This window comes from Hemitrygon akajei, chromosome 11 (assembly GCF_048418815.1).
Source record: "Hemitrygon akajei chromosome 11, sHemAka1.3, whole genome shotgun sequence".
In the NCBI taxonomy this organism is placed as follows: domain Eukaryota; kingdom Metazoa; phylum Chordata; class Chondrichthyes; order Myliobatiformes; family Dasyatidae; genus Hemitrygon; species Hemitrygon akajei.
Window position 1 is genome coordinate 45743922 of NC_133134.1, and position 16366 is coordinate 45760287.

Consider the following 16366-nt stretch of genomic DNA (forward strand, 5'->3'; position numbering starts at 1 on the left):
CTCCATCTACCTAGACAAGATTATGCCCCTCATGATCTTGCACATCTCTATAAGATCACCCCTTATTTTCCTATACTCACAGTCTACTCAACCTCTCTCCATAACTCAGTCACTAGCTAGTATTATTTATACCCTTTTGTAATAATGTGAAAGAGATGTCTTTGTTTTACTGAGCCATTAGTCATAGCCTTGTTGTAGAATGAATCATCTGCAGTGGGCAATCTCCAACTTAATATTGCAATTATAGATCTGGTGTAGGAAAACCTTGCACTTGTGTATTGATGATATTCGTTTAAGATGATAAACTGAAGTGAAACCTTTCATAAAATAGCTTACAAAAGATGGTCATTGATGGCTAGACCACCATCACTAATTGTCCATGAACTAAGTAGCTTTGCAAGTCCACTTTACAGAGCAATGAAGAGTTAAACATATTGTGATGAAGTGCTTTGAGAGGTTAGCCATGGCTAGAATCAACTCCTGCCTAACCAAGGACTTGGCGTTATTGCAATTATATGTCTACAGCAGATGTGATTTTACAGTCTCTCCATCCAGCCTTGAATAGACAATAGCATTACCTATACCAGGCTGCTGTTTATTGATTACAGCTCAGCATTCAACAATCAAACCCACAGTTCTAATCAACAAGCTTCACAACCTGGACTCTGTACTTCATTCTGCAGTTGGATCCTTGACTTTCTCAGTGGAGGACCACAGTCAGCGTCAATAAGAAATAACATCTCCTCCCCTCTGTCAAACAACACTGGCGCAACTCAAAAATGCATGCTTAGCCTACTGCTCTACTCTCTCTACACCCACAACTGTGTGACTAGGCACAGCTAAAACAGCATCTATAAATTTACTGATGACACAACTAGTGTTGGCAGAGTTTCAAGAGGTAAACAAGGCAGTGTACATGACTGAGGTAGATCAGTTGTTTGAATGGTGTCACAACAACAACCTTGTACTCAATGTCAGTAAGACCAAGAAAATGATTTGGACTTCAGGATGGGGAAGTCGAGGGAACACACACAAGTTCTCATTGATGGATCAGCAGCAGAAAAAGTGAGCAGTTTCAAGTTCCTGGGTGTCAACATCTCTGAAGATCTATCTGGGCCCAACATATTGATGCAAATATGAAGGAGGCAAGACTGCCGCAATATTCCAGTAGCAGTCTTGAGTAGACTTGGCCTGTCAGCAAAGACTCTCACAAGTTTCTACAGATGTACCATGGAGAGCATTCTAACTGGCTGTATCACAATCTGGTATGGAGGGGCCACTGCATGGGATTAGAAAAAGCTGCAGAAAGTTGTAAGCTCAGCCAGCTCCATCATGGACATGAGCCTCCCCTGCATCCAATACACCTTTAAAAGGAGGTGATGCCTCAAAAAGGCCACATCCATCATAAAGGACCCCTATCCTTAATGGATGGTGATACCAGAGCCTGAAGACATGCTCTCAATGTTTCATGAACAACTTCTTCCCCTCCACCATCAGCTACAGGGAGGTAAGCACTCCAAGGCTACAGGAGGCAGTTAAATGGGTGACTGTCAAGACAGGGAAGGGAAAACGTCAGATAGTGGAGAGCACCCCTGTGGCTGCCCCATCAACAATAAGCATTCCATTTTGAGTACTGTTGGGGGGGGGGGGGGGTAAAACAATCTAATTGGGGGAATGTAACTCTGGCCGTGCCTCTGGCACAGAGTCTGGCTCTGTAGCTCAGAAGGGTAGGAAACTGATGGCAGCAGTAATAGGGGACTCTATAGTTAGGGGGGCAGATAGGTGATTCTGTGGAGGCAAAAAAGAAACACGGATGGTAGTTTGCCTCCCTGGTGCCAAGGTCCACAAAGCTTCTGAACGTATCCACAATATCCTGAAAAGGGAGGGTGAGCAGCCAGAAGTCACGGTACATATTGGAACCAACGACAAATGTAGAAAAAGGGATGAGGTCCTGAAAATCTAGATTGGGTGTTGTGTAATAATCCAGATCTTATTAGGAAGCCGAAGGTAGAGGTAAAGCAACTATTAGGAGGCAGTGATCATAATCTGATTGAATTCATACTGCAATTTGAGAGGGAAAAGCACAAGTCAGATGTATCAGTATTGCAATGGAATAAAGGGAATTACAGTGGCACAAGAGAGGAGCTTGCCCCAGGTGGATCAAAGGATGATAATGGTGGGGATGACGGAAGAGGTGTGGTGGCTGAAGTTTCTGGGAATAGTTCACAAGGTACAGGATAGACATGTCCTACAGAAGCAGTTCTTTTCAAATGGCAGAGGTAGACAACTGTGGCTGACGAGGGAAGTTAAAGACTGCATAAAAACCACGGAAAGGGCAGATAATGTTGCAAAAGTGAGTAGGGAGTGGACGAATGGGAAGTTTTAAAAATCCAATAAAAGGCAACTAAAAGAGCTAGAAGGGAAAAGATGAAATATGAGGGCAAACTAGCCAATAATATAAAGCAGGATACTAATTTTTTTCCAGTTATATAAAGAGTAAAAGGGAGTTGATTTTGGACCACTGGAAACTGATGCTGCTGAGGTTGTAATGGGGGTCAAAGAAATGGCAGATGAACTTAATGGGTTCTTTGCATCAGTCTTCACTGTGGAAGACACTAGCAGCATGCCAGAGGTCCATGAGACTCAGGGACAGGAGTGAGTGCCATTGCTATTACAAAGGAAAAAGTGCTAGACAAACTGAAAGGTCTTAAGGTAGGTAAGTCACTTGGACCAGATGGACTACATCCCAGAGTTTTGAAAGAGGTTGCTGAAGAGATAGTAGATGCACTGATTATGATCTTTAAAGAACCACTTGACTCTGGCATGGTCCCGAAGGATTGGAAGATTGCAAATGTTACTCCATTTTTTAAGGAGGGAGGAAGACAAAAGAAAGTAAATTATATGCCAGTTAGCCTAAGCTCAGTGGTTGGGAAAGTGTTGGAGTCCATTATCAAGGATAAGGTTTCAGGGTACTTGGAGACTAATGATAAAATAAGTCAAAGTCAGCAAGGTTTCTGTAATGGGAAATCTTGTCTGACAAATCTGTTAAGAATTCTTTGAGAAAGTAACAAGTTGGGTGGACAAAGGAGAGGCAATGGATGTAATTTGCTTGGATCTCCAGAAAGCACTTGATAAGGGGCCACACATGATGCTGCTTAATAAGATAAAATTGAATGACGTTACAGGAAAGATACTGGCATGGATAGCAGAATGGCTGACAGGCAGGAAGCAACAATTGGGAATAAAAGGGGCCTTTTCTGGTTGGCTGTTAGTGACAAGTGGAGTTCCTCAGGGGTCAGTATTGAGTCCACTACTTTTCACATTGTTTGTCAATGATTTAGATAATGGAATTGATAACTTTGTGGCAAAGTTTACAGATGATGTGAAAATAGGTGGAGGGGTAGAGAGTGCTGAAGAAGCAATGCAATTGTAGAATGACTTAGACAAATTGGAAGAATGGGCAAACAAGTGATAGTTGGAATACAGTGTTGGGAAATGTATGTGCAGACTATTATCTAAATAGGGAGAAAATTCCAACATCAGAGGTGCAGAGGAACTTGGGAATCCTCGTGCAAGACTCCTAGAAGGTTAATTTACTGGTTGAACCTGTAGTAAAGGTGGCAAATGTAATGTTGGCATTTATTTCAAGGGGAATATAATATCAAAACAAGGAGATAATACTGAGCCTTTATAAGACACTAGTCAGGCAGCACTTACTTGGGAGTACTGTCAACAGTTTTGGGCCCCATATCTCAGAAAGGTTTGTTTAGGGGCAAGATATAAAAGCAAAATGGAGGAAAATGTAATCTATTATGTATTCTGTATTGTGTCATTCCTTCAATAAAAATATATTAAAAAAGGAAGGATATATTGTCATTGGAGAGAGTCCGGAAGAGGTTCATGAGGAATGAAGAGGTTAATGTGTGAGGAGTGTTTGGAAGCTTTGGGCCTGTACTGATTGGAATTTAAAAGAATGTAGGGTGATCTCATTGAAACCTACTGAATGTTGAAAGGACTAGATAAAGTGCATGTGGAGAGAATGTTTTCTATGGTGGGGTTGTCTAGAACTAGTGGGCACTGCTAGTGCGGGGGCAATCCTTTAGAACAGAGGTAAGGAGGAATATTTTTAGGCAGAGAGTAGTGAATCTACGGAATGCTCAGCCATAAACTACTGTGGAGGCCAGGACCGTGGGTATACTTAAAGCCAAAATTGACAGTTTCATGATTGGTCGGGGCATCAAAGATTATAGTGAGAAGGCAGGTGTATGGAGTTGAGTGGGATCAGGAGCATCCATTATGGAATGGCGGAGCAGACTTGATGGGCTGAATGACCTACTCCAATGTCTTATGCTCTTATTTCTGAATGGACAATGAACCCATGTACACAACCTCACATTTTTTGCAACTACTTAATTTTAATTTTTATATACATTTCTTATTGTAATTTAGTGTACTTCTAAGATTGTGCATTGTCTCTGTCTGAGGACTCCGTTGGTCTAGATATGCAAGCCAGGGCAGTAAAATATGGAGGGCAAATCTATTGCCCAAGTAGCAAGCTCCCCCTTCTCCATGCATCTGATGAACCCAAAGGCATGGCACAGACTGATACAGTTAGGCAATGTACTGCTGTCACAAAACAACAAATTGCATGACATATGCCAGTGTTAATAAACCTGTTTCTGATACACTGATTCTAGTCTGTCTCTGTCATCCCATTCAAGACAGCTCCTGCAAGGTCAGCAGATTACCTTTGCTGTATAAAAAAGAAAGGAATTCTCAATGGTATCATGTCCACTCCAAAAAAAGTTATTTATTTTTCTACAGACCTAACATTAATATAGATTGGGTCAAATTAGTTGGCTCACTTGCAGGACTGGATTCATGCAATTGTTTCTCATTGACTTTATAGACAGATAGATAGATACTTTATTCATCCCCATGGGGAAATTCAACTTTTTTTTCCCAATGTCCCATACACTTGTTGTAGCAAAACTAATTACATACAATACTTAACTCAGTAAAAAATATGATATGCATCTAAATCACTATCTCAAAAAGCATTAATAATAGCTTTAAAAAGTTCTTAAGTCCTGGCGGTTGAATTGTAAAGCCTAATGGCATTGGGGAGTATTGACCTCTTCATCCTGTCTGAGGAGCATTGCATCGATAGTAACCTGTCGCTGAAACTGCTTCTCTGTCTCTGGATGGTGCTATGTAGAGGATGTTCAGAGTTTTCCATAATTGACCGTAGCCTACTCAGCCCCTTCGCTCAGCTACCGATGTTAAACTCTCCAGTACTTTGCCCACGACAGAGCCCGCCTTCCTTACCAGCTTATTAAGACGTGAGGCGTCCCTCTTCTTAATGCTTCCTCCCCAACACGCCACCACAAAGAAGAGGGCACTCTCCACAACTGACCTATAGAACATCTTCAGCATCTCACTACAGACATTGAATGACGCCAACCTTCTAAGGAAGTACAGTCGACTCTGTGCCTTCCTGCACAAGGCATCTGTGTTGGCAGTCCAGTCTAGCTTCTCGTCTAACTGTACTCCCAGATACTTGTAGGTCTTAAGGGCTAATGAAGCTGTCAGAAGGTCATGAGTTCAAAGTGCCAAGACATTCTGTAGTCATTAAAAGCCTTTCTAGAGTCTGGATATTAGGCTGATGTTATTGAGAAATTAAAACAAAGTTCTCTGGTCAAGTAGGGCTTAAATACTCAAGGCATCGAGTGATCTCAAACAATGCATTTTAACTGTATTCTGAACAACAGGATGAATGGTTATACTCAAGCCATATTAGTTAACCCTTATGGATAGCCTATAATTTTTATGATTATCTTTACATCACCCTGTTCTATTACTCTGCTGTTTCCATGGTAATCTGAAATCCTTGTCACTTCACTGACTGACAGCTCAAAAGGTGGGACCCAATTAGCACTCACTCAAGCAGCACTGGAGCCTGGAAGCTTTTAAATAATGTCAACCAAGGTAGTGTAGTATGGGGCGTGCTGCCTCATTCTTGGGCTGATGCATTCTGTGGAGTTTTAAGTCAATTATGTGTTGCTCTGCATTCACATACCAAATGACAATCAACAGAAAGAGTGTCACCATACTTAACCTTATTATTAACAATGAATGGTACAGTACACCAGGTTTCTTAAAAAAAAAGTACACAGACTTCTTGCAAGTTTTGAGGGATACTGTTGTAACTAACATACTTTCAATTGTAAGGTCATATTTGCATCATATTGTGCAGATTTGTAGTTTTGTAGCCAGAACTGTCTGTATTAGTGAGTTTCTCTAGGTCCAAAATGTTTCAGATACTCCAATTTTTCTCTCCACCCTTCCCTACAACTAAAAGCATGTGTATTTCATGACTGCCTATTCTGATGAGAAGGCACTGACGTGAAATAACTTTCGTTCTCCACTAAAATACTTATTCTAATTGCAGTCAGTAGGTGCTTCAAATCTTCCAATCCTGCAGAGCAAAAAAAGATTTTCTAGGAGAGATTGACCCCACTTTCCTTAACGTCACTGGCACAAAACTTGATGAGTTCATTTATCCAAATTAGACCAATTTCAGTATTTATACAACTTTACTAATATTGGGGCAAAATAATGGTTTGAGAGAGGCCCAAGTAAAATAAGACAATAAGATCTTAAGGTATAGGAGCAGAATTAGGCCATTTGCCCCATCCAGCTTGCTCTGCCATTTCATCATGACTGATCCAATTTTCATCTCGGCCCCAATCTCCTGCCTTCTCTCCATATCCCTTCACGCCCTGACCAATCAAGAATCCATCAACCTCTGCCTTAAATAATAATAAAGACTTGATCTCCATAGCAGCCTGTGGCAACAAATTCCACAGATTCACCACTCTCTGGCTAAATAAATTCCTCATCCCTGTTCTAAAAGAACGCCCCTCTATTCTGAGACTGTGTTCTCTGGTCTTAAGACTCTCCCACCATTGAAAACATCCTCTCCACATCTACTCTATCAAAAGGCCTTTTACTATTCGATAGGTTTCAGTGAGGTCACCCCTCATTCTTCTGAATTCCAGTGAATACAGGCAGTTTCAGCACATCCTTTTTAAGATAAGGGATCTAAAACTGCTTGCAATACTCCTAGTGAGGCCTCTCCAGTGCTTTATAAAGTGTCAACGTTACACCCTTGCTTTTATATTTCAGTCCTCTTGAAATGAATGCTACCATCGCATTTGCCTTCCTTATACACTCAATCTGCAAATTAACCTTTAAGGAGTTATGCACAAGAACTCCCAAGTCCCTTTGTGCTTCATTTTGTATTTTCTCTCCATTCAGAAAATAGTCAACCTGTAGCGGTGTGCTACACGCAGCGCTAAAATAACGACACGGAGTCGGTAAACTGCAGTTAAAGAAGATTTTATTCGAACTTCACACCCTCGCTTTAAAGCCTCCCTGATCCCGCCCTCCCCGGGCCCGGATGCTGTAGGGGGCATGTACTCACAGTCCCGCGCGGGCTTTTCCCTTTGTTGGTGAAGCAGACCTGGCGCCCTTTTGGGACTGGCCTTTGTGCCGGCGCGCTGGCTATTTGTGAGCCGGTTCGAGTGCGCTAGGAAGTGGGTCGCCACAAACACTTTGATTTCTTCTACCAATGTGCCTATTCTCCTAATCCAAGTCCTTCTGTAGCCTGTGTACTTCCTCAAAACTACCTGCCGCTCTACTTATCTTTGTGTCATCTGCAAACTTTGCAACAAAGCCATCAATTCCATCATTCAAATCACTGACATATAACGTAAAAATAATTGGCTCCAACACAAACCCTTGTGGAACACCACTAGTCACAAGCAGCCAGCCAGAAAATGTCAAACAAAAATATACAATGTCTTTTTATATCACAGTAAAAGTATCTGGAATTAAAACCCTTTCACCATTTAATGGAAATCACTAAACAAAATGTTTCACCAGTCAAGACTTGCTTTGCTGTGGGCAACGTCTTAATTGTGACAATAAACTTTCTGCAAGTGACATCAAAGCAATGTTGCTATGTACGTATGGCAGCCCATATTCATGTGTATGTCACACTGAATGCAGGCCAAATTAACAAAGGACGTAATTCTGAACTTAAATAAAATTCACTCAGGTAACACCAAACATAGCTCTTGGTTTGGGATGATTTTGGATTACTGTCATTTTTCAAAATTTGCTTTCCAGTCACAATTGAATTTACGGTGATACTTTCATTAAAGGTTTGAGCACAAGCTGATCCTTCATTTCATTTGTGTTTATGAAACACTGCCACATATACATGACTATTGTGCTTTCAGCACACAACTACAGTTCAGAAATATTTGTTTGCTGTAAGATGTGAGAAATCGGCCATATTCAACAGGGGAAAATAATAAAAGCAGGGAGGTCGGAAAATGAATGCAGCCAGGTTAGACATGGGATAGAGGGGTGAAGAATTGAGCATCACACTTTTATTTGGAGGATATGGTTCATTCCTTCACATTCTACAAATCTGCAGGATCCAAATTAAAGTGCATTTTAATGTCATACAAAAAATAACATTCACCATTCAATTTTTATTTTCATCAGTCTATTTAAAGAGCAGCCAAGTTAGTAAAAGACAGGAAAAGATACAGAAGGATATGGTGGCAGAGTTTAGATGAAGTGGAGTTAGTGAGAACTCATGTGGATTGTAATTATCAGCATAGTGGCTAATGTCCCATATCTGTGCTGTTAATACAACATACTATGACTGTGGTCTCACTTGTGGTTTCTTTCTCGTCAGCCAAGCACTGCTGTGCACTGCAGGGAACCGTTCATTCTAACAATGCCGCATGCTGTCTCTTCTGCATTTGCTGTACATCAGCTGGAGGCTGTGAAATCAGGAGCAACATGACAGGTAACTGTGGATAAATACCATTAGACATAGCTACATACCAAAACAAGTTCAAAGGAAGAAAAAGGTCAGCGGTATGGTGGCTTTGTTGCTCTAGTTCAGGAAGCTAATTCTTTTTAAGTCTAACTAAGGATGAACAATGAATGCCTGGTCTTATTAGGGATCCTAAACCATAAAATAAAGTCAAATTAAACCAGTATCTGCTCTATGTCAACTGGAGATCAGAGCTTCAGCTCTGAAGATCAACTTAACCCGGAGTAAATTGCTCTGACCTCAACAAGCAGGATTTCCTATTTTAATTCTAATCCCCATTCTGACATGTCAGAATGTGGCCTTCTTGACTGTCATGATAAGGCCACTCTCAGCTTGGAAGAGCAACACCTCATATCCATCTGGTACCTGCTAAACTGACAGCATGAACACTGGTTTCTCTAACTTAGGGTAATTTCTCCCCCTACCCCTTCTATCCTTTTCCATTACATGTTCTGGCTCCTCTCTTATCCTTTCTCTTCTCCTCACGTGTCTATTCTGGCTTCTTCCCCCTTCCTTTCTATTCCTGAAGAAAGGTCTCAGCCTGAAATGTCAAATGTATATTTCTTTTCCTAGATGCTGCCTGACATGCTGAATTCATAGAAACATAGAAAACCTACAGCACAATACAGGCCCTTCAGCCCACAAAGTTGTGCCAAACATGTCCCTACCTTAGAAATTACCAGGGTTACCCATAGCCCTCTAAGCTCCATGTACCTATCCAAAACTCTCTTAAAAGACCCTATCGTATCCACCTCCACCATTGCCGGCAGCCCATTCCACGCACTCACCACTCTCTGGGTAAAAAATTACCCTTGACATCTCATCTGTACCTATTCCCAAGCACCTTAAACCTGTACCCTCTTGTGGCAGCCATTTCAGCCCTGGGAAAAAGCCTCTGACTATCCACATGATCAATGCCTCTCATCATCTTATACACCTCTATCAGGTCACCTCTCATCCTCCGTCACTCCAAGGAGAAAAGGCCAAGTTCACTCAACCTATTCTCATAATGCATGCTCCCTCATCCAGGCAACATCCTTGTAAATCTCCTCTGTACCCTTTCTATGGCTTCCACATCCTTCACTTCACTCTTCACTCTCTCCACAGCAGAGGTATTGATGTGCAATGAAGAGTGGTCAACCAGCGCCTTCCAGGAGTCCACAGTCATCTCTTTTGTCTTGTCAATGTCTAGGCTCAAGATGTTGTTCTCTCACCATTTGACAAGCCTCTCTACCTCTCTCTGTATGACAACGCATCATTGTTGCTGATGAGGTCGACCGCTGTTACATCGTCAGTGAATTTGATTATGCATTTTGAGCTGGATCTGGCAACGTGAACAGCAGTGGGCTGAGCATACAGCCCTGGGGGACACCAGTGATGGAGTTTGAGATGGTGCTGCCAACTCAGACCAACTGGGATCTTTCTGTCAAGATGTCCACGATCCAGTTACAAAGAGGGGTGTTCAGCCACGGCATGCAGCAAACGCCCGCTCCACGCACTAGGCCTTAACTATGCAGCACCGTCATTATCCCACTTACTGACATCAATTGTGAAATTTGTCTAACATCTCCCTGTTATGAGCAACTCCTACAAGATTTCTGCATCAAAGCTGTACTACAGGAGAACTTGGATCACATTTTTCTCAGTTGGAATTATATGCAGTCCTTAGCTCTGACTTGTGATGCAAGTAAAACACTTGCTAAATCCTCGAGTATCTGCGGCTAGAGGACATCATCCTTGATATATTTTGTTGCATCCTCAATATTCTGCAGTGATAAGGAAATATTAAGACAGCAATTATTTATTATTTATTTTGTACTGCAGCATCACATTCTATGGAAGTTAGGAATCACTTTCTATGGTGTATAATGTTGGCAAATGCAAGGTCATCCACTTTGGAAGGAAAAATGAAAGAGCAGAATGGGAAAAAAATTGCAGCCTGCTGCTGTGCAGAGGGACTTGGGAGTGCTTGTGCATGAATCACAAAACGTTGGTTTACAAGTGCACCAGGCTATCAAGAAGGCAGATGGAATGTTGGCCTTCATTGGCAGAGGGATTGAATTTAAGAGCAGGGAAGTTATGCTGCAACTGTACAGAGTACTGGTGAGGCCGCACCTGGAGTACTGTTTGCAGTTCTGGTCTCCATACTTGAGGAAAGATATACTGACTTTGGAGGTGGTGCAGAGGAGGCTCACTAGGTTGATTCCAGAGATGAGGAGGTTAGACTATGAGGAGAGATTGAGTCATTTGGGACTGTAGTCACTGGAATTCAGAAGAATGAGAGGAGGTCTTTATAGAAACATATAAAATTATGGAAGGGATAAATAAGATAGAGGCAGGAAAGTTGTTTCCACTGGTAGGCAAGACTAGAACTAGGGGACATAGCCTCAAGATTCGGGGAGTAGATATAGGACGGAGATGGGGAGGAACTACTTTTCCCAGAGAGTGGTGAATCTGTGGAATTTTCTGCCCAATGAAGCAGTGGAGACTACCTCAATAAATATATTTAAGACAAGGTTGGATAGATTTTTGTATAGAAGGGGAATTAAAGATTATGGGGAAAAAGGTAGGTAGGTGGAGATAAGTCCATGGCCAGATCAGCCATAATCTTATTGAATGGCGAAGCAGGTTTAACTGGCCCGATGGTCTACTCCTGCTTCCATTTCTTATGTTCTTTTAATGACAAAATGACATGATCACCAATATTGAAGGTCTTTCATTTAGGGCTAATTAACCTCTAGACTCCACAATTAAGCAAGCTACCCACAAACTGCAACGGCCATGGTACCAGCAGCCGTACTGAGAAACAGGGCTGTATCAATATCGACTGCTTACAATTATATGCAAGTATGCTTAAAAGCACACTACTCTGTAAAAAGAGCCCCAGAGGTGAACTTTGGAAAGAAATGAAAATATAAAACAAAATTGAAGAAGGGTGAGATCAAAAGAGAGACAAGAAAAAATTGGGAAAATTATCAATTTTGTTCCTTAATATTTGCAACACCGCACTCTAATTCTTGCAACATAATCATCAATTCAATTTAATGTTGATACTTTGCTGCTCGTTTACTTGCTCAAAAGAAGTGATAGTGAATGTTGAAAAAGGCCAAAATATACAATTGAAGGAAGGGTAGTTGAAGTTGTAGAATGGGCTTTTCAGAGATGCTGGAGCAAGTTGTTTATCTTTCTAGGAATCCAGGGAAGCAGAAGTAAACAAGGAGAAAAACAATTATTTGGTGCTCTTCACATGTTGAATCCTTTTTCACCTGGATTCAGATTAATATTATACTTGTTAAAACAGCAGTTGGGGCCTGATGGCATCAACAGGCAAATTTAAGGAGGGACAACCAACTTCAGTGGTCTTTGTAATTTTCACACAAAGCATTATTATAGACGTGGGGGTCACAACTGTAAATCAACCAGCTGATTTTCACTATACACCAGTTTTGGATACTAACATAAAATCACCCCTTATAAGTTTCAAATACCATACATAGAAGAGTAAATGAGCCAACAATGGGCAAGAAAAGATCACAATCTGCTCCAAGATCGCAAATATTTGAATGATCTACCAACACTCATTGCCTCAGCTGATAAGTGAACGTTGTTAGGCATTTTGACTAGGTACTGCAGGGAGGCTGACGCCTGCAAGAGGATGGTGCACTCAGGAAAGGAATAGAGGAGGGAAAATTTCAGACCCAATGAAACAACTATATTTTACGGATCAAAGTTTCTACAGCAATTTCTTTTGGTCTGGAGACGTACAAGATTGTAGATGCTAGAAAATAAAGCCAAAAAAAAAGCAGAGAAAACTTGGTGGGTCAAGCAGCATTTTCAGATGCAAAGGCATGTTTGTTTTTTCAGCCTGAGGCATTGTCCTGATGGAATCTTGATTCAAAGCATCAATCATCCATTTATCTCCATTGATACAGCTTAACCCACTTTATTCTTCTGGCATTTTACTATTTATTTAGCTTCTTCTTTACAACATTTCCCACTTACGGGATCTGTCTGTAACTCCTAACGATTATCTTCTTTAAAACAAATAGAAATACGGCATAGTGTGTAATAGAAACATAGAAAACCTACTGCACAATACAGGTCCTTCAGCCCACAAAGTTGTGCTGAACATGTCCTTACCTTAGAAATTACCTAGGGTTACCCATAACCCTCTATTTTTCTGAGCTCCATGTACCTGTCCAGCAGTCTCTTAAAAGACCCTATCGTATCCGCCTCCACCACCGTCGCTGGCAGCCCACTCCACACACTCAGCACTCTCTGCATAATAAACTTACCCCAACATCTCTTTTGTACCTACTTCCAAGCACCTTAAAACTGTGCTCTCTTGTGCTAGCCATTTCAGCCCTGGGAAAAAGCCTCTGACTATCCACACGATCAATGCCTCCCATCATCTTACACACCTGTATCAGGTCACCTCTCATCCTCCATTGTGCCATGGAAAAAAGGTATTTTCTGAAATTTAGCACTAATATTAGTAATCAGTGTCAATTTAGAGGCAAACATTTAAAGGCTGAGTTTTCTCCATTAGGTGCTAATGATGTGTATATACATTTGGAGAATGTCACTTTGGACATCTAGGCAAAAAATGTAGCGTTCATTTGACTTCTTCAAATAATCACGAGACACAACGTTGATTAAGAGCAAAGGTAAACCACAGCTATCTCACCAGTTTCTTTATTCCAAAAAATACTGATTCCATGTTAGGCTATATTTCCAACAACACCATCTTGTATTTGTGACCACTCTTCCGTGTCTCAGATGCAAGTGTCATCAGGACACATGATTATAGGCAACTTTGCAGCAATGTCTAGATCTATCTCTATATAAGGTAAGCCATATTTTAAAATGCTACAGTCCATCACTGGCACACAAAAGCAGCAGATCAGGTTATGTGCCAATTCCTGGCCAATAGCTGAACCACCACAGTGCACTGACTCAAGGGCAGATAAATACTGATAAATAAAGTAATGGAATAAATAATAAACTCTATTGACATACACAGAAAAATCTTAACTCAGAACTTTTAATAGAGTTTATATCAATTATACCAATCGACCTGTAAAAAGTGTGGCAAGTTTAAGTCAGAGAAGTTAAACTTAATATTGAATCCCTGTATGCTTGGCTATTAACACAGCAATAGGAAAATGTAATTGTCTCACCTAAAAATGTCCCAATGAATCCTAGTGCAAAGAAGCTGCTCAGGACAAAGAGGGTGCCTATTAATAAAAAGCCAAAGCCCACGTAAAAAGCTGCAGGATCGTCAAGAAGTTGAAGCTTTGGCTGAATCTTCATTGCTTCCGTGAAACTAAGGGGAAAGATATAAAAGCCATTTGTTAAATGATAAATTTAAAATGAATCGGCTTTGTTGCTTGGACATTATTTTCTTTTTAGTTTGAATTCTTTTACCAACTACAAGATTAGATCAGAAGCCACACAATTATTAATTGAAATAACAAAATCATTTTCTACATATGAATTCTGGGAAAGTGCAGTGCCAGCTAGATGAAATTAACAGTACAATTCAAACTTGAATTAATCAGTATATTATAAAACAACACATGCCATCACATATATTAATATAAAGGTGAGTTTTAAATAACACCAGCATACTGAATCAGGAATTTGTGCATATTGTAAATTTTGGAAATGATACGAAACAATAAGATTAAGGTTGGGAAGCAAAGGGCTTAAATTTGTTTCACTTCAAAAATGAATGAAACTTTTAATAGCTTTTAGAGGTAGAGTTCAACATCTATTTTTTAGGTACTTCACATAAAGCAGTGATAATCAATTCAATATCATGAGTTCTGGCTCAGTGGGCTACTGGGTACTAGCCTCCTTTATATCAAAGACATCTTCAAGAAGTGCTGCCTTAGAAAGGTGGCATCCATCATTAAGGACCCCACCACCCACATGCCTTTTCTTATTGTTACCATCGACAAGGAGGTACAGAAGCCTGAAAGCACACACTCAACAATTCAGGAACAGCTTCTTTCCCTCTGCCATCTGATTTCTAAATAGACGTTGAACCCATGACCACTACCCCACTGCTTTTTCTTTTATTTCTGTTTTTGCATTACTGATTTACCTATTTAATATACATATATACTTAGTGTAGTTCAGTTTTTTCTTCAATATTTTATCACGTATTGTACTGCTGCCACAAAGTTAACTAATTTCACGACATATGCTGGTGATATTAAACTCGATTCTGATTTCAGTGTCCAGTGTAATACAGTACAGAAACAATTCCTTCAGTTCAATTTAGTCTGGTATAAAACCAGAAGATGATTAAAATACTCAGCAAGTCAGGTATCATCTGTGAAGAGAAACACAGAATTAATGTTTCTGGACACTGATCTTTTCATTCAGATGAGTGATCTTTGACCTGAAGCATTAACTCTCCACAGAAGCTGCTTGATCTACTGAACATTTCTAGCTTTTTTCCCCTTTTTAAAAATTTCAGATTTATGTCAGCTCCAGGTTTTTTCTATTTTTCTCATGAGTGATAATGAAATCCATTAGTAGGAGGAAAATATCTTGAATGGCTCAGAGCATTTCAACTTGCTTCAGAAAACCTGTTTGAAGTTTAACTTGTTTCTTTTAAAGGGGAGATACACTGTAGTTGGAGCTGGTGTTAGCTGTGGAGCTGGAAAATTGTGAAGTATTTACAATAGATAAATTACAGAAATATATTTCTTTAAGACACAAAAAACCAAAGCAGAAAAGTAGAGCATTTTTGAAATAGTAAGAGCTTCAGTAATATTTGATTAAACGGACCCAAATAAATGGACACAATTCAAGAAAAGCCAAGATACAATTACAACAAGGACTTAGAGAGGCAAATGGTAACCTGATCTTTATTAAAGAGAGCCTCAATAAGATCGCACCTAGACTATAGTACTGGAATCCATAATAATAATAATAATTACTTCATTCATCCCAAGTGAGAATTATTTTGTTACAGTAGCAATATTTAATAAAATCTTACAGATTTAATAAAAAAGATACATGCTACAGAGGAAATACAACAAAAAAAATTAGTCAGCGGGATGGCAGGTTTACTGTATGAAGAGAGATTAAGGAAATTAGAAAAATGAGAAAATCTGGAAATCCAAAGCAACACACACAAAATACTAGAGGAACTCAGTAGGTCAGGCAGCATCTATGGAAAAGAGTAAACAGTCAACATTTCAGGCTGAGAACCTTCTTCAGGACTGAAAGGGAAGGGGTGATATGCTTGAATTAAAAGGTGTGTGTGGTGGGGGAGGAGTCTAGCTGGAAGGTGACAGATGAAGCTAGATGGGTGGGAAAGGTCAAGGGCCAGAGAAGAAAGAATCTGATAGGAGAGGAGAGTGGAGATCAGGCCTATATTTGCTGGAATTTGAAGAATGAAAAGAAATCTGATTTTAACTTTCAAAGTCCTTA

General features: G+C 40.3%; 1 protein-coding gene across 2 annotated transcripts in view; it reads right to left on the reverse strand.

Annotated features, from left to right (window-relative positions):
• The window catches only part of pemt (phosphatidylethanolamine N-methyltransferase), a 129687-nt gene that overhangs the window by 41971 nt on the left and 71350 nt on the right, over positions 1-16366 (reverse strand). For both annotated transcript variants that reach the window (XM_073060759.1, XM_073060758.1), the window contains exon 4: positions 14098-14243. In XM_073060759.1, the coding sequence (XP_072916860.1) occupies positions 14098-14243 (146 nt within the window). The remainder of the gene's footprint in view (positions 1-14097; positions 14244-16366) is intronic.